The sequence below is a fragment of the Phocoena sinus genome, chromosome 3, assembly GCF_008692025.1.
Source record: "Phocoena sinus isolate mPhoSin1 chromosome 3, mPhoSin1.pri, whole genome shotgun sequence".
Lineage (NCBI taxonomy): Eukaryota > Metazoa > Chordata > Mammalia > Artiodactyla > Phocoenidae > Phocoena > Phocoena sinus.
Genome location: NC_045765.1, coordinates 66,852,619 through 66,875,751, shown reverse-complemented (window position 1 = coordinate 66,875,751; position 23,133 = coordinate 66,852,619). Strand labels below are relative to the sequence as shown.

Below are 23,133 nucleotides of genomic sequence, written 5' to 3'. Positions count from 1 at the left end.
CAATTTGTATGGAAACACAAAAGATCCCGAATAGCCAAAGCAATCTTGAGAAAGAAAAATGGAGCCGGAGGAATCAGGCTCCCGGACTTCAGACTATACTACAAAGCTATCAAAACAGTATGGTACTGGCACAAAAACAGAAATATAGATCAATGGAATAGGATAGAAAGCCCAGAGATAAACCAATGCACCTATGGTCACCTTATTTTTGATAAAGGAGGCAAGAATATACAATGGAGAAAAGACGGCCTCTTCAATAAGTGGTGTTGGGAAAACTGGATGGCCACATGTAAAAGAATGAAATTAGAACACTCCCTAACACCATACACAAAAATAAACTCAAAATGGATTAAAGACCTAAATGTAAGGCCAGATACTCTAAAACTCTGAAAGGAAGACATAGGCAGAACATTCTATGACATAAATCACAGCAAGATCCTTTTAGACCCACCGCCTAGAGAAATGGAAATAAAAACAAACAAATGGGACCTAATGAAACTTAAAAGCTTTGCACAGCAAAGGAAACCATAAACAAGACGAAAAGACAACCCTCAGAATGGGAGAAAATATTTGCAAATGAAGCAACTGACAAAGGATTAATCTCCAAAATTTACAAGCAGCTCATGCAGCTCAATATCAAAAAAACAAACAACCCAATCCAAAAATGAGCAGAAGACCTAAATACACATTTCTCCAAAGAAGATATACAGATTGCCAGCAAACACATGAAAGGATGCTCAGCATCACTAATTATTAGAGAAGCGCAGATCAAAACTACAATGAGATATCACCTCACACCAGTCAGAATGGCCATCATCAAAAAACTCTACAAACATTAAATGCTGGAGAGGGTGTGGAGAAAAGGGAACCCTCTTGCACTGTTGGTGGGAATGTAAATTGATACAGCCACTATGGAGAACAGTATGGAGGTTCCTTAAAAAACTAAAAAAAGAACTATCATATGACCCAGCAATCCCACTACTGGGCATATACCCTCAGGAAACCATAATTCAGAAAGAGTCATGTACCACAATGTTCATTGCAGCTCTATTTACAATAGCCAGGGCATGGAAGCAACCTAAGTGTCCATCAACAGATGAATGGATAAAGAAGATGTGGCACATATATACAATGGAATATTACTCAGCCATAAAAGAAACAAAATTGAGTTATTTGTAGTGAGGTGGATGGACCTAGAGTCTGTCATACAGAGTGAAGTAAGTCAGAAAGAGAAAAACAAATACCGTATGCTAACATATATATATGGAATCTAAAAGAATATATAGTTCTGAAGAACCTGGGGCAGGACAGGAATAAAGACACAGACATAGAGAATGGACTTGAGGACACGGGGAGGGGGAAGGGTAAGCTGGGACGAAGTGAGAGAGTGGCATGGACATATATACACTACCAAATGTAAAATAGATAGCTAGTGGGAAGCAGCCGCATAGCACAGGGAGATCAGCTCAGTGCTTTGTGACCACCTAGAGGGGTGAGATAGGGAGGGTGGGAGGGAGATGCAAGAGGGAGTAGATACGGGGATATATGTATATGCATAGCTGATTCACTTTGTTATAAAGCAGAAACTAACACACCATTGTAAAGCAATTATACTCCAATAAAGCTGTTAAAAACAAAATATGTCTTTTAAATGCTTTTTTCTGCTTTTGTATTACCTGGTTTCATGTACCTCTTATCTTTTTATTTGCTGTCCATATCAGTTTCAGGTTTGTTGTATTTTAAAGTCAGTGACGTTAAACATTTAGTCAATTTTTTCCCTACCTTTTCTGGTTACCTCCCAATCACATGTATTTTGATTGATTCCTCTGAAAGCACAGCAGCAGTTTCCTTTTTGAGAGCTCAGCCAGTACCTGTAGCAAGGCCAGCCCACTCCTCAGTGGACTGCCTGTGGGTCGCCTCTTTGTCCCTCTCATCATTGCCTGAGGCGAGGCCCCCTCACTGATCCCCTGAGTACTATGCTTCTTGCCCCAACTCCCGCCTCTCCTTGTCAGCTGCTTCCTGCCCTCCTCAGGCTGTAGCCAGCTGATCTTACTAGAAGGCAAATCTCCATTGTCCCTCAGTGCTTAAAATCCTTTACTACCAATCCCTTGTCCACCAGATGCAATCCAAACTTCTTGGTGTGCATAAAAACCCCTGCATAAGCTGACCATTTCCATCTGCCTAGCCAGCCTCCTCTCTCCCTACAACTGCTGACACCCTCCCCTAGCCAATGACTCTGGCCACATCAAATGCAACATTCCAGGTGCAGGGAATAGGCTGAGCACAGGCATGGAGTTGAACAGTATAGCAATGCTTTAGCAGCGGAGTGATAGGAAGTGGTCCACTGCAGAGCACCAGTGAAATATTGCCATGGATGTGTGCCCGAGCCCTGCTGCTCTGTTGAGGAATGGTGATGAAGGGATCATCAATCCACTCTCTCCAAAGGGAGAGGAAAGCTGCTTCTAAAGAGCTTGCCATTACCCACACCTGTACTCTGATGCCCTCCACTGTTTCTTTCCCCAACCTCAGCCTGCGACGGTGATCACTGGGGGCCTCACTGCAGCAGCCGGTGCCAGTGCAAAAACGGGGCTCTGTGCAACCCCATCACGGGGGCTTGCCACTGCGCTGCGGGCTTCCGGGGCTGGCGCTGCGAGGAGCGCTGTGAGCAGGGCACGTATGGTAACGACTGTCACCAGAGATGCCAGTGCCAGAACGGAGCTACCTGCGATCACGTCACGGGGGAGTGCCGCTGCCCACCCGGCTACACTGGAGCCTTGTAAGTGACTTGCTGCTGAGCTGCATAGCAGAGCCCACCCACCCTCTCTGTTCATGCTGCTGGTATATTCCTGCGCTTCTGTTTCTATTGCTGCCTGAAGAGTTACTGAGGGAATAGGACCCCAGGCCCAGATGCTGTTTGCTGTAGAGCATCAGAGCCCAGCCAGAGCCTCAGAGCCAGCTTCCATGCCTTCTTTTGGCAGAGCAGAGGCAGAGAGGGCCAGGATGCTGTGCTGAATGGCAGTATTGGGGGTTGTTGGGGCAGATTTGGGTTCCACTTTGATACTCCCTCAATTGCATTCATTACACTGCCGGCTGTTAATGATCCACGTTGTTCTGCTCTGTTAATTAGCTGGATAAAGCTGGGTGGGTTCAGTGCCTTAGAGAAGAAGGAAGGTGAAAGATGTCAGAAATAGTCCATGATGAAAGGTTAGCTGGGTTATTTAATGCCCATAGATATGTATGTTGCTTTGTGAATATGAAAGTACATATATCACATCTGTGCAGGATATGTGCACACAGATAGTTTAATTCTTTCTGGGGAACACTAAAGCAGTTACTTAATCTCTACTACTTTATTTTGTGGGAAGGGCATTCTTCGGTTTGCTTGTATTAGCAAACAGACTAAGAGGCAGAATTTGCCAAAAAAAAGTAGGAGATAAAAAAATTTTCTTCCCTTAATGAGAAAATTACACTTGTAAGTCACAGAATTAGAACTTGCAAAAAATGTGGCTGACTAGGTAAATACTTCCTGCTGACAGTGTTAGGGCTATACAAGTCGAGCTAAGGAAAAAATTGCATTAGCCAAGAAAGCCCTGATTTTCAGAAGCATGGATGATCATCTCAGACTATTTAATTGTTAATATTGCTTTTATGGGTTTTTATCAAGGCCACAGTTGCATAGGGCTTCGGGAAACTTGCAGCAATTTTACAGGAGAGTAAAAAAGACAATTAAAGGCTTAGAGAAGAAGGTGTATTCATACAATATGGGAAGGGGGCTTGTCATTCTGAAGAAGAGAACGCTGAAAATTGGTTATGAAGATTTTGTACACTAATGGGGTGATGTATAGACGTTTCAGTCTCCTTTGAGGTTAGAACAAACACACCAAATAGACTTCTAGTGTAACCCATGAGCTTTATAAAAGTTACATGGAAAGTACCTGTCTCCAGGGAGCGTGTGGCCCACGAGAGTCATCCTTGGTGCTCTCTGATAGGACAGAGTCTCCTCAAATTGAAATGGTTTCATTAGAAAATATCCCAAAACATGGGAATTCCTTGGTGGTCCAGTGGTTAGGACTCCATGCTCTTACTGCCGAGGGCCCGTGTTCAATCCCTGGTCAGGGAACTAAGATCCCACAAGCCTAGCATCATCCCCCACCCCCTCCCAATCAAAAAAGCTAATCACTCAGAAGATATCCCCAAACAAAGGGAAGGACTAGGTGACCCCTCAAAGACCCTTCCAGCCAATATGATTGATGCCCTTGATGTTAATGAAACGAACAATACTGGACAGAGAAATCTGGTCTATTTTAGGGCTGTGGGTGCTGCTGTGTCTATGAACCTAAGGGTTGTGTGGTTGGGTAAATCATGGTGTCCTTTGTCACATGTTAATCCCTCAGCTGTGAGGATCTTTGTCCCCCTGGCAAGCACGGGCCACAGTGTGAGCAGAGATGCCCCTGCCAAAATGGAGGTGTATGTCATCATGTCACTGGAGAATGCTCGTGTCCTTCTGGCTGGCTGGTAAGCTCACTTCCACCCTCCCAAAGCACCCTGTTCCAGGATACTCAAGTGAAAACGCATGTGGAGGACTTTGATACAAAAGAAAGTTACATTGATGGTTAAAGATTCCAAAATTGGAAATACCTGATCATTTCAAAGCTGGAATTTTTCAGACCAGAGAAGGCAGAAGGTGATTAAATCCTGAACTTGAAGTGTACTAAGGGTCCTCATGGAAAAGATAGTAGGCCATCTGTTCTGCATTTCCCCTCAGGATATAAAAGGGAAATATCTTGCCTTACACGTGACAGCAAGAGCTGTCAACCCCTGCAACTATTTAAATAAGCATTTTCATAATTATGCTCTATGGATCATTATTACTCTTGGGAACATTATTCTCAACAGGTTAAGTGTTACGTGAAAAAGTTATTCAGTCTTATGAATCTGGAGACACATTGAGGAAAGCTGGGTTTTCCAAGTATTGCAGAACTTCTCAGAGGTTATAGTATGATACTTTAAGAGGAAGCTATATCTCACCACACTTCCCAAACTTTGTGATACTCTGTCTTTTTTTTTATGATTAATTTATTTTTAGTATTTATTCATTTACTCTTTTTGGCTGCGTTGGGTCTTTGTTGCCGTGTGCAGGCTTTCGCTAGTTGCGGTGAGCGGGGGCTACTCTTCGTCGTGGTGCGTGGCCTTCTCATTACTCTTTATGTAGTGTCTCACAGGCTTAATGTTATGTGGAATAAAAAATGTCAAAGCTGGTTTACTAAGTAGATTACTCTGAAATCAGGAAATAACATTGGTTCGTATTTCTCTGAGTTAGTGTATAAGTCTGCTTGAAGGCAGAAGAGTGAATGACCAATGTCTATTTCCTTCGTTAACATACAGAAAATAAAAGAACAATTTACTTGATGATTACCTTCCATCTCCATGAACTGTAGTGAAGCTGTTCTTACAGGGGTTCAAGTGACTTAATTGCCAAATCCAGTAACAACTCCTCTCTTCTCATTCCGCTTCACTTCTCCAAAGCTTTTGACTCTGTTGCTCATCCACCTCCCTTTCCTAATCTCTTTTCCCTCCACTTTTTGATAATCCTCTGTCCTACCTCTCTTACTAAAAATCTCTTTTCCTAATCCCCCTTCTTTCACATACTGCTTTCTTACAGTATTTCCTTGGTTCCAGTCTTATCTTTCTCTTTTGTCACTATAAATCTTTTCTGGAAAGCTCATTAGTATCCATGGCTTTAACAATCATCTGCTGATTTTCCCAAACCTTGACTTTCCCTCACTTGACCACAGATGTGTATTTGATGTCTGCCTTAGGAGCCAGACATGGGATGGGACTGGTTTGGGATTGCCCTTGTTGTAGGCATGGAGCAAAGGAGACCTGGAGTCCACTTCCTGGTGAGAATCACGGGAAGTAAGGTTGAGTTCAAGATGTTAAGACCACTGGGACAAGTGGAAAAGAAATATCAGAACCAAGGCAAGAGCTGGAAATGGTAAGTGGGCAAGACAAGGAAGCAGAGCCTGGGGAAACTCTATGAAGCAATGGAGTCAGTGCAAGGGGGCCTTTTATTGATGCCTCATGGTGAGGTGAACAGGGGAGCTATTGAAGTACTGCTGAGCTGGAAGCAGGCCCATCAAAGTCAGTGGTCATAGAACCAAATTTGTTGTACCCCTAATCCTTCATTGTACCGCAATTCCTTTTTTACCTTTTTTATCCTCATTAAAACCAAAACTTCTTTTTTAGTTGCCCAAGGTAGAAATGCTGAATTATCTTTGACTCCTTCTCTTCTTTTATTTCTCGTATTCAACCTTTTGCCAACACTGGTCATTGCTTGGTCCTTGGCAAGGGATGGATTTTGCTGGGATAGCAGAGTGTCCAGGGAGCTCTGTGTTCTTTGAATGAGGAGCTATAGGCATGTTACTCCTAGGATTTTTGTGTAGACATTGTCTGTAGAGTTGCCTATCTTGAGATTGAAGCTTTGTTCTTCTTCTGGGTCGGGGTGGTCATGATGTGGGATAGTGGTAACCACAAGCTTGGACCGTGAGTCCCAGTAGGTGGGCAGATGGCCCTCTCCGTCAGCCCAGTGGAGCCTCCCCAATACTCTGGGACCCCTACCTTGATAGATGTTTCTTACTGAATGTTTCAGGTCATTTTTTTATGTGCATAGCTGAGCTTCCAACTTACACTTCTCTTTACAACATTTTCTTTGTGCAATCATCCTAGGTACTTTTCATGATGAATATATATTCCTATCACACATACACATGTATGTATTTCAACTAATAGGAATAATGTGAGCAAATAGCTTTAAGTAGGACATTAATCCTTATTTATAAATAATATTTCAACAGCATCTCTGAAGCTTATGTGGGACCATTACAAAATGTGAGTAGTTAGTCCCTGAGAGAGTGAGAATTTTCACCAGAACCCCTGCTTATCATGGATTAACCCTAGGCGTGTTATTACTTTAGTCATGTTAATATGTTGTGCTAGAATGGAGGGGTCAGAGCTATTTTTACATCTTTCCCCCTCACCATGTTGTGAGCTAATTAAAGGTTGTGAATTTATCTTTGATTCTCAGAGCTTAGCACGATGCCTGGCACATAGATGATTCTCAGTTAAGTATTGATTTGAATCACCTCTCAAAGGCTTTTTCAGTTCCAAGATTCTGGAAGAACTTTCCTCATTGGTAGGTAACTAGAAACCACCAGAGGAGACTTAATTAGCACACCAACTGCCTTTGTAGATAGCCAGGAGTTAGAGGAAATGTATTTTCTTACACTACCCAGAATAAACATTTACAAAACCATCTGGTGTTCGCTAGCCTCCAATATCAGAGTGCCCACAGTCTGTCTTTTTTATAGAGAAGGAGGACAAAGCAACAGCTTCCAACATTTAAAAACATTGTAAAAATTCCTGTTACTTGGGATATGTTGTTTGCTGAAGCAGTAACTCCAGTAAATAGATGATAAGCTACAAGCCCAAGTTATGTAGACGAGTGAAGTAGAAAGTAGTAGAATATTTCATTGACTTATTGGCAAAGTATCTTATGCTTCTCCACATAGTACTGGAATAAATATGACAGTATCTGACAAGACAGACAGCCTCTAGGGTGAGGAGATGTGTCCAAGTTACTCTCTCGATTTTTCTCCCCAGGAAATAGGCTTTCCTATTGATCTTGGCCCAACAATGTTTGTTGAACCTGCTGAAAATAAAAGTGTATTTTCTTCTGAAATAAAACGTCTAGGTTCATTTCTACTGAAGTATTTATTAGGCAATGTTATCATTAATTCAGGTACAAAAAATGTCAGTCTTTTCTTATGCTTCCTTATAAGAAATAAAACCAATGATGAAGTTTATTTTCTCTAGAACATATGGTGAAGCATTTGGATATTCCATTTGGGCCAGATGTTGTCATTTATGTAATGGATGCTCAATAAGTATTGTTGACTTACTGTACATGTAAGGCCCAAGGAAGAATACTTAGGAGGATTTGTAAATTCCTTAGGTTTCCATAATAATTTGATGTAACTTTATTTTTTTAATATAGGTATTTCTTAAGATTACTATTCTGCCACCTATGAGTATATCTTGAGATTTAGGCCTACTAAGCAAATAAGTCAATTTAGAATTTCTAACACTTTCGAGATGATGAAGAGAGTGTATGTGTTCTAAAATCTCCTTTATCTAATCTTCTTGCAGCCCTGTTCCTATATCCCTCCTCCCTTTTTGTTTCCCCTCTTTTCTCCCTTCTCCTTTGGCCCTTCCCTGGCTGGAGGCCCATCTAATTTCCCAAGTCTCTTTGAATGCAGGGCACAGTGTGTGGTCAGCCTTGCCCCGAGGGTCGCTTTGGAAAGAACTGTTCACAAGAATGTCAGTGCCATAATGGAGGGACATGTGATGCCACCACGGGCCAATGTCACTGCAGTCCCGGATACACAGGGGAACGGTAAGGGACATCCTTGTGCTTCTCTGACTGTTTGTAACGGTGTGAAAGGAGAGCTTGGAGGGTCCAGGGAACACGTTTACTACCATTTGTCTGTGACTATTCTGTAATCATCCAAGAAGCATCTGTAAGGTATCAGTGTGTTTGACAGATTCCTTCCCAACTCAGTGCATAGAAACTGGATCACAGACAGCAATGGTGAATTGAAGATACAGCAATGGTGAATTGAAGATATTATATTTTATTTAAAAAAAATAATAAAATATCAGAACCCATGATGGATGAGTTCTATACAGTTAAGTGTTTAGGACAGCCACTTCAAGCACCAATACTTTTTACATTTTAAAGATTTTTGGATAGATTTATTTTAAAATGGGATGTGTACTTAGGTATCTTTAAAAAGTATGCCAGGCATAAAGTTACCTTCTTATGATGCTGTGTACTCTTAAGAATAGCAGTTGGTTTTTTTTTTGATATTGAACTGCATGAGCTGCAGTGTATTTTAGAGATTAATCCTTTGTCAGTTGCTTCATTTGCAAATATTTTCTCCCATTCTGACAGTTGTCTTTTCATCTTGCTTATGGTTTCCTTTGCTGTGCAAAAGCTTTTACGTTTCATTAGGTCCCATTTGTTTATTTTTGTTTTTATTTCCATTTCTCTAGGAGGTGGGACTAAGTGAGAGAGTGGCATTGACATATATACACTACCAAACGTAAAATAGATAGCTAGTGGGAAGCAGCCACATAACACAGGGAGATCAGCTCGGTGCTTTGTGACCACCTAGAAGGGTGGGATAGGGAGGGTGGGAGGGAGACGCAAGAGGGAGGGGATATGGGGATATATGTATACGTATAGCTGATTCACTTTGTTGTACAGCAGAAACTAACACAACATTGTAAAGCAATTATACTCCAATAAAGATGTTAAAAAAAAGGATAAAAAAAAAGAATAACAGTTGTTTCATTGTGCAGTGCTGATAGAGTAAGAGCCCGTGGGACTCACGGCTCTCTGGTCGCACGTGATGCTCATGTGGTGCGTGGTTTTTACACCCACTGCTTGTCCTTTTTTGTGTTAGGTGGTAAAGTGTTACCCAGAGTGCTTTTACGGCTTCTAATTAGCTCTTTAATCTGTTGCATTCTGGAAGACTTGATAACCAAGCTTGCTAGATGTGTGTGTAAAATTAGAGAAAGAGGCTTGAGAGGCAAAAGAGTATAATAGCCAAAAACAAAGATTTTGGAACCTGTGTCCGTGGAAACATCCTAATCTATAATGTTCAAATAAATAACTGTACTTTCCTCTAGGGTTGTTATAAGGATTAAATGAGTACATTAAAGCATTTAGAACAGTGCTGAAACTTGCAGATATTAGCTATTATTGTAGTGGAATGATTTCTATGAGCTGTATAAATACTAGCGATTATTTGAGTGATGTCTAGAAGCTATATAGATACTAGGTATCATTATTTTTTTGGTGATATCTGTGAATTAAGAATTCCTTTAACCTTCCTCTCTAATTTTTTTCTTTCTAAATTTCTGGTCTAATTTTATGACTTTTAATAAGATACTGTAGGGTGTTTCCCCACACACACACTTAGACTCTGCACTTCCTTATTAAATTTTTTTATAAGTACTTTGTAATTTTTGAAAAATCCCATTTAAGTTTTTTTTTTTTTTTTTTTTTCTTTTTTGCTGTACGTGGGCCTCTCACTGTTGTGGCCTCTCCCATTGCGGAGCACAGGCTCCGGACACGCAGACCCAGCGGCCATGGCTCATGGGCCTGGCCGCTCTGCGGCATGTGGGATCTTCCTGGACCAGGGCACGAACCCACGTTCCCTGCATCGGTAGGCGGACTCTCAACCACTGCGCCACCAGAGAAGCCCCCATTTAAGTTTCTAATTAGATATTTCTGGATAAAGAAGAACTTGCCTTTGAATATTTTTTTATTTAGCCACCCTACCAAACTTCTTAGTTAATTCTCATGTTATTTTTAGCAAATACTATGGTTATTTTATCATCTACAAATAAAGACAAGTTAGGCTCTTCTTTTCAAGATTTGTAATGATTATTTTGTTTTCTTGAGTTGTTGCATTAATTTAAACCTCTGAATGAATGTTGACAAATAGAGGTAATAGTGGGAATTCCTGTCTTCTTCCTACTTTTATTGGAAATGGCTCCAGTATAGTTTCATGTTTGTTACTGTCTTTTTCACGCTTCAGTAGGTTTTTCTTTTAAGATTTTTTTTGATGTGGACCATTTTAAAAATCTTTATTGCACTTGTTACAATGTTGCTTCTGTTTTATGTTTTGGTTTTTTGGCCGCGAGGCATGTGGGATCTTAGCTCCCCGACCAGGGATCAAACCAGCACCCCCTGCATTGGAAGGTGAAATCTTAACCACTGGACCACGAGGGAAGTCCCCTTAAGTAGTGTTGTTTCTTTTTTTAAAATTAATTAATTATTTTTATTTTTGGCTGTGTTGGGTCTTTGTTTCTGTGCGAGGGCTTTAGTTGCGGCAAGTGGGGGCCACTATTCATCGCGGTGCGCGGGCCTCTCACTGTCGCGGCCTCTCTTGTTGCAGAGCACACACTCCAGACGTGCAGGCTCAGTAGTTGTGGCTCATGGGCCTAGTTGCTCTGCGGCATGTGGGATCTTCCCAGACCAGGGCTTGAACCCGTGTCCCCTGCATTGGCAGGCAAACTCTCAACCACTGAGCCACCAGGGAAGCCCTGTTTTTTTTTTTTTTAATTCCTATTTTTATTAGGAACTTTTGTTAGTAGTATCTGTTTAATTTCATTAAAGACTTTTTCATCTTTTGTTAATATAACTACATATTTTCCTTAGTTTTTTGATGTTATGAAGTATTGACACCTTTAGCACATGGTTTTTACAACATGTAATTGGGCTACTCAGAAAGTTTTTGTGCCCTACATCCTGGTTTATGATTGTATTTTGGAAAATGATGTTGTTAGATGAGTTCTGGATCCATGTGGCATTAATATCTTAATATAGAAAGATAAGTCAGGAAAGGAGAGGCATGGGACCAAGCAGAACCCTAAATAATAGTTCTGTGTAATATTTTTGGACCCTAAAAATTTAAATATAATGGTTTTCTTGCCCTGTAGGGATTTAAGTCTCAAATTCAGGGAAACACAAAATCAACAAACATACAGGCCGGCTTATACTCATCTTTACATGATACAGGGAAAGGGGATAACATACAGGGAACATAACATACAGGGAAAGGGGATAACAGCTAATTTTCAGGTGAGTTTTAGATTTGAGGCAAAGCTGGCAAAGAGCTAGAGAAAGAGAAGGAAAGTGAAGAGGGAACTTGCTTCTTGACTTGTTTTTATAACTGTTGTTTTTCCGATGAACTGATGACATGACTCCTGTTTTCAATTCTGCTCTCACTATCTGGGTTCAAGAGTTAACACATGCAGACACACACACACACAACACAATGACAACAAGCACATTTGTCATCGTGAAAGGGAAATAATAAGTGGTTATAGAATGATCTGTGGCAGGAGGTGTGGGGAAAGCAGCCCAAAGGCCTGGGGATTTGCCATTTCCCCTGTTTTGAGAAGTCAGCGAAACGTGATCACTGAGGTCAGATCAGAGGAAAACAGGTACCACCGCAGGCAGCTGGCCCAGAGCGTACCCAGGATGTGGGGACGGCCCTCCCAGCCAGAGAGAAAACAGAACAAACAAAACGGGCACCTTGTAAGCAGGCAGAGCACATCATGGGATGTCCCCATAATAGGCTGTAGGGTTTGTGGGACGGTTGAGAGGACAGCGTGGTGAGGAAATCTCATGTGGCACAGCCAAGTATGAGTGGTGAGAGCATGGCTTTCAGATCCTCACAAAAATTCTTCTGAAGGGGTTAAGAGTGTTCTTAATGCTGATGGGTTGTCATGGCATCATCGCACTGGGGCCTTTGATGGCCTAGCATGAGTCCATGTGCATAATTGGTGCTCCTTACGCGTTAGCTGAGTGGAGAGATCCGTGGATCAGTTATGGACTCTGTTAAGGTGAAGCCAGCCTGCCATGCTGTCTTCTGTACCACCCTGAAAGTGAAGAAGAATGTGGGCCAAAGGAGGTGAAGTCCAAAATTGGAGACAGGAATTGGGGGATGCAGAACTGGCCTTCAATGGAGGAACTCTTTCCTGCTTCTGGGATTGTGGAAAAGTTGGCTCTTTCCCAGTGTTCTTTATATTTCCCCAGAGCAGCAGTTCTAGATGTTTGAAAGGTAGGCAGCCTATCTATTGATCCCAGTTTAATGAGGAATGTGATTCTTTCACACTAAATCATGGTTTGGCCCATTTATTCAGGTCACTCTTGGAGGGCCATGCTCAAAAGGACGCAATATGCAATATGATAATCAAAATGATATTCAAACAAGCCTGTGACCCTCACTGGTTTGGGTATTGGTGTCATGTTTTATTAGGTTAGCTCTACTTAATGCTTGTCCATTTTTCCCAATTCCAGGGTATTATTCAAAATCTAAAAAAATAAAATAGGAACTTCACATTTTCATATTTCTACTATGGCCAATATTTATTGCTATATTTTTATCTGCCTCTCTGCCATCTCTCCTAAGAAAATATTTCCTCTTTTAATGACTTCTAAATTACTTTTCTTATTCCACATGGGACCACAAAAGCAACATTAAGGGCATAAAATTTGTTGGGAAATGATGCTTCTTTTAGAAAAAGGAGTCCAAAAGGGAGATAAGACTGCTTGACAAAGACTTTTAATTCAGCCAATGAGAAGGATGTAAGCTACTTCATGATTGCATTTATTTTAAGGTGGAAAATACCTACTTCTAGAAAGATATCCTACCATTTTGGGTGTGGTAGGTGGAAGCAGACATAACTATTATTAATAGGATTATCTTACAAGTACAACATTGACAAAAAACAAGTGGAAGGTAAACCAAACTTTACTGACTACTTCAGTAAGTAAAATTCAAATGGCTTTTTGCCATTTAAAACAGAAACTCAGTATGTTAAGTATATGTTAGAAAAGGTAAATATGGGTCAGGCCCAGCTATTATGGATTTTGTTTTCTCAGAGAGAAGGAAGTCCCTGCCAAGATAGACAGAATAGACACACTGCTCCCCTGTCATTTGGTGGCAGACATTTTTCCATGCTTCACGTTTTATCCCTGTTCCCCACTTTTAGAGCTGTGCTTTTTCCTGAGTTAAAATCCTGGAGTCCAAAGCATAACATTTTATTTATTACCTTGAGCATAACTTTTTCTTTTTTTCTGGCACTGCCTTGCAAGGATGTCTGGACAGACAGGTTGCAAGCTGTCTTGCCAGCCTTTAGTGGAGCCATGAGGAGGCCCAATGATTGTCCTATAGCATTTCTTCTCCAAAGTTTACATCTTTAAGGAGTAAACTAAGTGACTTGGCTTAGTAAAGCTTCTTACAAGTTAAAAATAGAGTACCTTTAAAAAATACTCTGGTCTAAAAATAGGTTTACTCATGTGTAACTTTGCAGCACACATCTGATTTTTGCTAAATAAACTTGGTTCAATTACTCCAGAACTTTTCTAATGCTTTGTTGAGTGGCTGATTTGAAGACTTGCCATTGACAAGCCTAAAGATGTCTAGAGTCTGTGAAACCAAATTTGCAAGAGGCCCTTTCCCTAAATACATGCCAGAACCAGAGTTAAGGAGAAAATATCAAAGGGTTCTCAAGCTTTATCCTCTGCCCTTAATAGAATCCCATCCAGCCTTGGTATTGTAGTCCTCACACCCTATCATTAAAACTATGCAAAGCCTTGTGGAAAATGTTTGCTTTTCAGCCTCTTTGCTGTTGCTTTGAAGTCTGCTTGGATTCATTATCATGCACTTGCTCTTGCCCTGTACCCATTTGAAAAAATGCAGTGCTGACCTACATTGTAGACTCTGGGTCTGGCATGACTTGAGAGCCACATGGGAAGTGGCTGCTGAGACTCACAGAGGGTACCCTGCTTGTGGCAGCACTCTGGGTAGGCGAGACCCCGACTTCCTCTCCCTTGGCAGAAAGGGCTCCTTCTGCTACAGAAAGTCCCTTCAAGTCACCTTGCCTGGTCAGAAAGAAACTTGGCTGGCCCAATAGCTAGTCTTGCGTTCCATGGAGCCATGATGATTTTCTCTTCTCAATTCCCTCCAGCAACTCAGCTTCCCACCAGATCCAACTAACCTAGAGCATATCCTTATGCCAGGACCGCACTGTTAGGCCATTTTTTAAAAAGACAATAAAGTGAATTTTTTCCTTACTATTTAGTAGCCCTTCTTCCCAACAGAGGACAAAACCCCATTTAATAAAAATTTTGTGTTTGAGACTCCAGCATCTCTACCGTCTCCTGGCAGGAGTTCCCCAGGTTGAAGTTGAGGACACCTCATTTCAGTAGCTCAGACTTGCCCACATCTAAGGAGGACTTTGTTTATTTAGCTACATAACTTTCTAAATGAGGAGCAATGATTGCCATTCAGCTTTGAAAAGAGCAGATACATGGCTGAAATTAAAAATTAATGTCAATGTGAAAGCCAAGAGAATTAATATTTCGTTTCAAGTTTGCTACAAAGTTTTCTCTTTGAAATGGGGAAAGCATATACCTTATTTTAATTGAAGATAGGTAATTTACAATGTTGTATTAGTTTCAGGTGTACAGCAATGTGATTATACATATTCTTTTTCAGATTCTTTTCCATTTTAGGTTATTAAAAGATATTGAGTATAGTTCCCTGTGCTATACAGGAGGTCCTTGTTGTTTACCTATTTTGTATATAGTGGTGTGTACCTGTTAATCCCAAACTCCTAATTTATCTCCCCCTGCCCACTACCCCTTTGGTAACCATAAGTTTGTTTTCTATGTCTGTAAGTCTGTTTCTGTTTTGTAAATGAGTTCGTTTGTGTCATTTGTTTAGATTCCACATATAAGTGGTGTATGATGTTTGTCTTTCTCTGTCTGACTTACTTAATGTGATAATCTCTATGTCCTTCCATGTTGCTGCAAATGGTATTATTTCATTCTTTTTTAGAGAAAGCATATATTTTAATTCCCTAATGATGGGCTGGGACTCACACTAGGGCAGTTCATTTTCTCCCTTTCCTGGTATCTTCTAAAGTGCTATGTATGCCTTTAGCAAGGACTAGGTGTAAAACCTGCTTTTCATCCCAAGTTCATAATTTTATTTTGTTTTTGCTATTTCTTTAAACAGTTCATACTACTGTTACTACTATAATTTATCTTGATGCTTTTCATATCTGTAATGGTACAATTACCAAATAAATGTCAAATCCAAAAAGGATATCATTGTCAACATAACAAAGCCTATCTGAATCAACTGTTTATTTTCACAAGGCACTGACTAATCTATCTTATGCTCCTGCCTCCTGCATGACAGGTGCCAGGATGAGTGTCCCGTTGGCACCTACGGAGTTCGCTGTGCAGAGACCTGCCAATGTGTCAATGGAGGGAAGTGTTACCACGTGAGCGGCTCCTGCCTCTGCGAAGCAGGCTTTGCTGGCGACCGCTGTGAGGCGCGCCTGTGTCCAGAAGGGCTCTATGGCATCAAATGTGACAAGTGGTGTCCCTGCCACCTGGACAACACTCATAGGTGAGGGTCAGCTTCCCCTGGAATGATGTGTCCTATTAAAGTTTTCACCGCAGTGTCCACTATTTAGAAGGAGGGATCGGCAGAGAGATTTCCACCCTGAGACCCTTCTCGCCTCTGGGTCATCCAGGGCAGGAACCACTAAGTAAACGGAAGTCTTTTCTACTTAATGGAACAAGTCAGAAGTGCTAAAATTGTTAGATGGCTGTGGATGGATATGAAACCCTATTCTCTGTTAATGACCACCAGAAAATATTAAACTTGCTGAGGTTAGTAGAATGTATCCCTAAGAGAGGGATTTTGTGACATTCCCTTAGAAGCAAAGATACAATGAGAGACATAGGTTAAGCCCAGTTTAGTATGTAAAACTATCACAAAATGATTCTCACTGCAGCCTCTTTCACTTGACATGTGCCTAGCCAGGAAGTGTAGTGGTGGAAGTTTTGTGACAGTGTGTCACGTGTGGTTGTCACATGTGAGATATGTGTTCAGAATTGATTACTTGGACATAGAATTCACAGGAGTCTTTTGGCTCAAAAATTTCTCGAAGAATTTATGAACAGGAAACCAAGATCCCACCCACTTCTCTGTACCTTGTCTGCCCCTGAAAATATCTGTCCAACTGTTTCTTCCTCTCCCTCTCCCAAGGACCAGATACATATCACTTAAAATTCTGGGCCTCGTTTGCATACTGCTGGAAAAGTTGAGTTTGAGAAAAATGCAGTGCATTATATAGCAGTTCAGATGACACCAGAATTACCTTCATTTGCGTTCAGCACAACTGTTACTTCATTTATGTTTCTGAAAGGTAACTTGTGACCACGTCAAATCTCAAATGCACAAAAGTTAAAAGTAAATAGAAGCCTGTAGTGGGTCTCTTCTTTAAACCATTGTTGGGAGCCAAAAAGAAAAAGAAAAGGACTTTGCACTGTGTGTGTGTGTGTGTGTGTGTGTGTGCTGAAATACATTTTAGTGGGACATATCAAAGAAGTGCATTCTTTTTTTTTTTTTTTTTTTTGTGGTACACGGGCCTCTCACTACTGTGGCCTCTCCCGTTGCGGAACACAGGCTCCGCACGCGCCGGCCCAGCGGTCATGGCTCACGGGCCCAGCCGCTCTGCGGCATGTGGGATCCTCCCGGACCAGGGCAAGAACCCATGTCCCCTGCATCGGCAGGCGGACTCCCAACCACTGCGCCACCAGGGAAGCCCAAGAAGTGCATTCTTAATGTGCCTCAAGCAACTTAGTAAGCTACTTTAGTCAACTTCTGGTTTTCTTCATTGGAAAATATTGCCACTCTTTACATGACAGTTTGGGGAGTAAAAATGAATAATCTCTGCAGGATTTTGTTTTTGTTTTTCAACTCTTTAGTGTTGAAGGAGCTGGCAGGATTAGGGACAAGTCATAAGTGTGGCTCATTAGTTTGGCTCAAGTCATTAGTAATGGCTAAGGACTTTTTAATGCCAGTGTGCTGTTTCGTTGTATACAGATGCAGCCTGAAATCAAATAGATTAATAAACCTATACGAAGGATCTCCGCTATGAGAAGGATTGGAGAAGCAGAGGAAATGTTGATTTTGTTGGAATTAGTTACCATATTAGTAGCTGCAAGGTGCAAGTGGACAGTTTTTAGGTTGACGTCAGTACCACATAATTTTGACATAGGTCATGTGTACCTAAGTATGTATGCTTTAACAAACAAGTACATGAACTTATTTGATAGTCACATAGATCAAAAGAACACTAAAATCTGTCTAATAATGTATAACAAATAATCAGAAGATTAAAAAACAATTAGCCTATGAAGTGGCTTCTCTAGATAATGACAGCTATTTTTAAAAATCAGCTTGTACAGATTTCTGTTAAGACCAGTTGAATGTTGATTATATGACTCTGCCTTTTTGAATTCACAGTTGAAGCCACCCATCTATTCTTATATCTTGAACTTCTATGTAAAATTCCTAGAAACACAAGGTTCCCTTTGAACCAAAAGGCATAGAATCTTTGTATTAATTGAAAGTCTAACTTACCATTTAATCAGGCAAGAGTGTAGCTTACTATTGCATAATACATGATGTACATTTATCCTAAAAGTCTTTGTCATAATTAATGAAATAACTAATGCATACTATCAGTTTACAGTGTCTTTAAGTAAATTTTTAGTTCTGTGGATATGTCTGTATTGACATATATTGAAGCCGTATATTTGAGTAAGGGTTTGTATCAGTTAGTTTTGCTGCATAAAAAAAAAACGCTACCCTAAACTTAGTGGTCTAAAACAACAATTATTTGTTAACTGATGATTTTTTGCTTGATTCTTTGGGCTGGGCTCAGCTTGGTGGTTGTTCTGCTGGTCTGCCTATGTTCAGCTGGAAAATCAACTAGAGGCTGGAATTCCTGGAATTCCTCACTCACAAGTCTAGCATTTAGCTAGGTGATGAGAGTGACTGAGCCATATGTCCCCAGCGTCTAGCAGGTTAGCCTGGGCTTCTGTAAGTGGTGACTGGCTTCCAACAGCAGCAAGAGAGAGGGCAAGCCCCAACATGGAAACACTTTTCAAACCTTTGGTTATTGTCATGTTTGCTAATGTCCTTTTAGACAAAGCAGGTAACACAACCAAGTCCAGATTTGTTACACTCCACCTCTTAGTGGGAGGATTTACAAAGCGTTTGTAGCCATTTTTATTTTGCAAGCTATCATAAGGTTGAAATGAATTTAAATATATTTATAAGTGATATTAGTATTTTAAATTACAGCACTGTTATAGAGCCTAAGGACACTCTCTGTGAACTGGACTTCTTAAAACTAACTTTTATAGTGGAAATGATTCTGAACAGGAAAACGAAATTCAAGATCCACTGAGATTCCACGTGGGATATGTATATTAGCTCTTGTTAATAAGGACATTTAATAGCTGTGGGCAATCAGGGTGTGCCTATTTGTAAATGCCACCTAATTGTCATATACTTGAGCATGAATAATATCTAAGGAAATGAATAAAAGGAAGTTCAATGATTCATTCTATTTTAGCCAATATTATATGGGATACCTGTAATAATTTAACTCTTAAACTGAAAAACTTTACTAGAATATTTTTATCTAGTTATATATGTGTAAAAAACGGTAGATATTCCTATCTGTGTTTAATCCGATCTTCATATTACACAAAGCAATCTGTTCTTTAGAAAGAAATCAGGTAGGAGGATATTACCCTTCAACCTCCACTCTGCTGCTCTAACAACAACACGTAAATCTCATTACCAATTAAGCTGCCTGCATGAGAACCCATCAAATGCCTCCAAAGTGCTCTGGCTTCCTACATATAATTACAAATTGCAGAATACTAATTTTGGTGTCAATCAATTTGAGAACCAGTGTGCTGCACTAATACTCAGTGGGGGGCATTGAATATCAATTTCTCTGCCTGCCTCTAGCTTAGTTCAATTCTCTGTCCCCGAATTGTCTATTCTGCTTAACATTTATATCTATACCATGAATATTATTTTCTACCTTTTAATGTAGAATAATATTTTCTATCAAAAGATGTCCTTTTTTAAAATAGTATCTTAAGGTGAACTACTTTAACCAATCCATCACTTGGAATATTTCTTTTCTTTTTGTCATATGTAGGGCCTTTCTAAAATAAACTTAAATTTGTCCATGCTTCTTGCACAATACAAGCTTTTATTGGTCCTGCTACCCCTTTTATCCTTGCAGTTTTAAAATTTAAATTTTAGCAATTCTTTTTCATATATAGACCTCCTAGCAGGCTGCTATCAAACTTCCTTTTCCTTTGGTGTGAAAACAAAGAAAGAAATCTGGGTTCAAGTTTGATTCTGCCACTACCTGTGCAAGACTTTGAATAAATTCCTTTTTCCAGGTCTCTCTTCCCTCATTTATAAAATGGAATCATACCTAACACTGTGAGCATTAAATGAAATCATGCACATGGATTGCTTAGCATGGTGTTAGCATACATTCAGTGCTAGTCTGTGCACCTGCTTACAATATCATCATAAATGTCACTTAAGTGACTGTCTCCTGCAATTAATGGTGATTCCTTTTAAGTCATAAATTTGACATTTAAAAAACTAATTTTAGGGGAAATCTGGCCTTTGTATGCAGACATACAGATTATAATTTAACATTGCTGGATGACTTCGAGAGATCAGGGGAAGCAGATTTGTGTGGGAAAGCACGATCCCTGGAGTCAGACCCCGCCACACATCAACTGTTGACAGTTTCACTTGTTCGCTCGATCAGTGCTTACTGTGGGCTACTGTGCCCACGGCCAGGTGACAAAACACCCTGAATTCTTGTCCTCATGGAGCTGGAAGTCTAGAGGGGAAAGAAGACAGGGGAAGGATTATAAAAATAAACATAAGATTACAGATTGTGATAAGTGAGATGAGCAGGGTGCAATGAAGGAGAATAATAGGAGAGACCTAACTGAAGCATGAGTGGTCAGGGAAGGCCTCTCTAAGTAAGAGATATTTAAGCTGAGACTGGAAGGAGAAGATGGAGAGAGCTAGGCCAGGAGTGGGGAGACAGCATTCCTGGCATATGGAATAGCCCATGTGAAGCCCTTAAGTTGAAAAACCTCAATGCTCTTACAAACTAAAAGAAATCTATTGCAGTTGAACATAGTAATAAAGAGAGAATAACAATGAAAGAAGAGGTCGGAAAGAAGGCAGTAGCCAAATGCTAAAGGCCAGTGGGCTATATTTAGGGTCATGATATATCTGGTGTCACAGGAACTGTTTGGTTTAGGCCTATTGCCCTAATGTAATTATTAGTAACTCCCTCTTCACTCTTAAAAATGTCCTGGTTTAGACAATAAATAATCTTCACTCTAGCTGTATTAAACAGTATGGATTTTATTCTGAGTGTAGTCTTCAAAGAGAGTCTTTGAAGAATTTTAAGGAAGATGATACCGTCTGATCTACTTTTTAGGTGATGAGGCATGAGTGAATGCAGGGAAGAAAGTTGGAAGGCTATTCAGGAGTGTAGGAGAAAGATGACCTTGCCTTGGAGTGGGATGGTGACACCGAAGATGGAGCGATGTGGATAGATTCAAGACATATTTTGGAGTTAGAATGGTTAGGTCCTAGTGATGAAGTTAATATGGGAGTTGAGGGAGAAGGAGTTATCAAGGATAACTGTGAGGTTTTTAACTTAAACCACTGAGTGGCTGGTGGTGCCATTACTTCAGTGGAAAGCAGTTGAAAGGAAACACTGAGTGAGGAATGAAGAAAGGGAAGAACCAGAGCTCCGTGTTTGATGGTTAAATTTGACAAGTCATGGAGATGCCAGGTATTTTGCCCAAGGATAAATAGCAGATAAGTAGATTTGAGTAGATCTAAGTTGATTTGAGATTCAAACTCTTGTCTTATGAGTCCAAACCTTATATACCCAAGAAACCACCTTAAATATAGAGTTGTGCTTGAATATTTCTTCCTGTCATGTTTCCTGAGTAATGCTTGTGACGGATGCCTAGGCCTTTGCTTCTGGGCACTTAGTCGCAATAGGGGCCTAAAAGTATATTTAAATAAATTTCTAAAAATGAGTAACAAACTATGTAACCCATAGGCCTTTTCTTTAAGAAAAAGAGATAGGAAATGAGATTATGGGGTGTAGCTGAGACCCTCACTTAGCAGATTAGGATGTCAGGCACAGGGAGGTTATGTGTTTTCACTAATGTTGACCAGGTAGTGGGAGAGCTGGAATGTACAGCCTCAGTCTTCATCCCTTCCAGGTCATGGTTCTTTGCAGAAAATCTATGAACAGTCCTCCGGTGAGAGGTCATTTAGCAAATGTCTGGATGAAACAGTGGGTTTTGTTGTTGGCCTGAGTTAAGGGGAGGGTTTTATCTCCATCAGAGGAGAAAGACCATCTTCAACAGTCTTTCAGTTGTGAGCAGAGCTAGTTTGATTGTTCAGATTTTCCTTTGGCGAGAAGCACATGTGTTTTGAGCGTTACAGAGCACCCTGTTGTGTGAGCCTCACTAACCCGTGCCTCTTAGCGCAGCTGATGTGTCCATTTGCTATGGAGTGACAGCTGGCCGCCCGGCCCATCAATGCGACTGCTGTTTCAGGTAGAGACAGCTGCTCCGCCACCAGGTATGGGGAGCTGAGAGAAGAAATAGCCTGAAAAGGTCGCTGCTCCTGGAGTTCCTTGGACATCACTCTGGTGAACTGACTTGGTAGTGTTCATTGGATGGAGTTCTTTAGATAGTCTCCTCTAGTTGACATCTTATCAAATTAGTGCTTTCACTTTACAAAAATTAAATTGAGTTTCAGACAAAAGGACACAGTTGTTTAGAGTCATCCTGCTAGAACATGATGCTGATTTCATGCAACATTTGTGGTACCAGTCAGGTTTCAGCCGATTAATTAAATCATACCAAGACTGGGAATGAAGTTTAAATTATCGTGCATGGAATTACCCACACATTTAATGATCATGGCTAAAGCAACATTTGCACGGGCCTTGGGTGTCATGTTTACCCGAGAGTGACTTGCTCCTTTCATCCACATCTCTCAGCTGTCACCCCATGTCTGGAGAGTGTGCCTGCAAGCCAGGCTGGTCAGGACTCTACTGTAATGAGACATGTTCTCCTGGATTCTACGGGGAAGCTTGCCAACAGATCTGCAGCTGCCAAAACGGGGCTGACTGTGACAGTGTGACAGGAAAGTGCACCTGTGCCCCAGGATTCAAAGTGAGTGGCTTGGGCTGTGGAGGAAGGAGATAAGGGGTGCAGCTTGGAGCATATTGATACCATGATTTATATGACCTTTTCTGAAGTCCAATGAATGTGCTAAAAATCAATCGCATCATTAACAAGAAAGAAAATGAAGAGAAAAGTAATAATAAGAGATATAAATACTTACCTGAGAATGATGACTGGGCAAGCCGGTGAAACTATAAAGTGGCATTAATATTTAATTATTTAATTAATATATGTCATGAAGTAAGATGTATTTTAATTATTCCTTTTGTAATTATTTTATCATGTTTTATAGGTAGCAAAGAAATTTTCCAAGTAGGATATGTATTATTGTCAACCGTTTTTGTTTTAAT

The 23,133-nt window shown here is 40.6% G+C and overlaps 1 protein-coding gene across 3 annotated transcripts in view; it reads left to right on the top strand.

Moving 5' to 3' along the window:
• MEGF10 (multiple EGF like domains 10) overlaps positions 1–23,133 on the top strand; it is a 393,852-nt gene that overhangs the window by 331,800 nt on the left and 38,919 nt on the right. For all 3 annotated transcript variants that reach the window (XM_032627808.1, XM_032627809.1, XM_032627810.1), the window contains 5 exons: positions 2,530–2,776; positions 4,395–4,515; positions 8,316–8,452; positions 15,846–16,058; positions 22,597–22,771. In XM_032627808.1, coding sequence (XP_032483699.1) covers positions 2,530–2,776; positions 4,395–4,515; positions 8,316–8,452; positions 15,846–16,058; positions 22,597–22,771 — 893 coding nt within the window. The remainder of the gene's footprint in view (positions 1–2,529; positions 2,777–4,394; positions 4,516–8,315; positions 8,453–15,845; positions 16,059–22,596; positions 22,772–23,133) is intronic.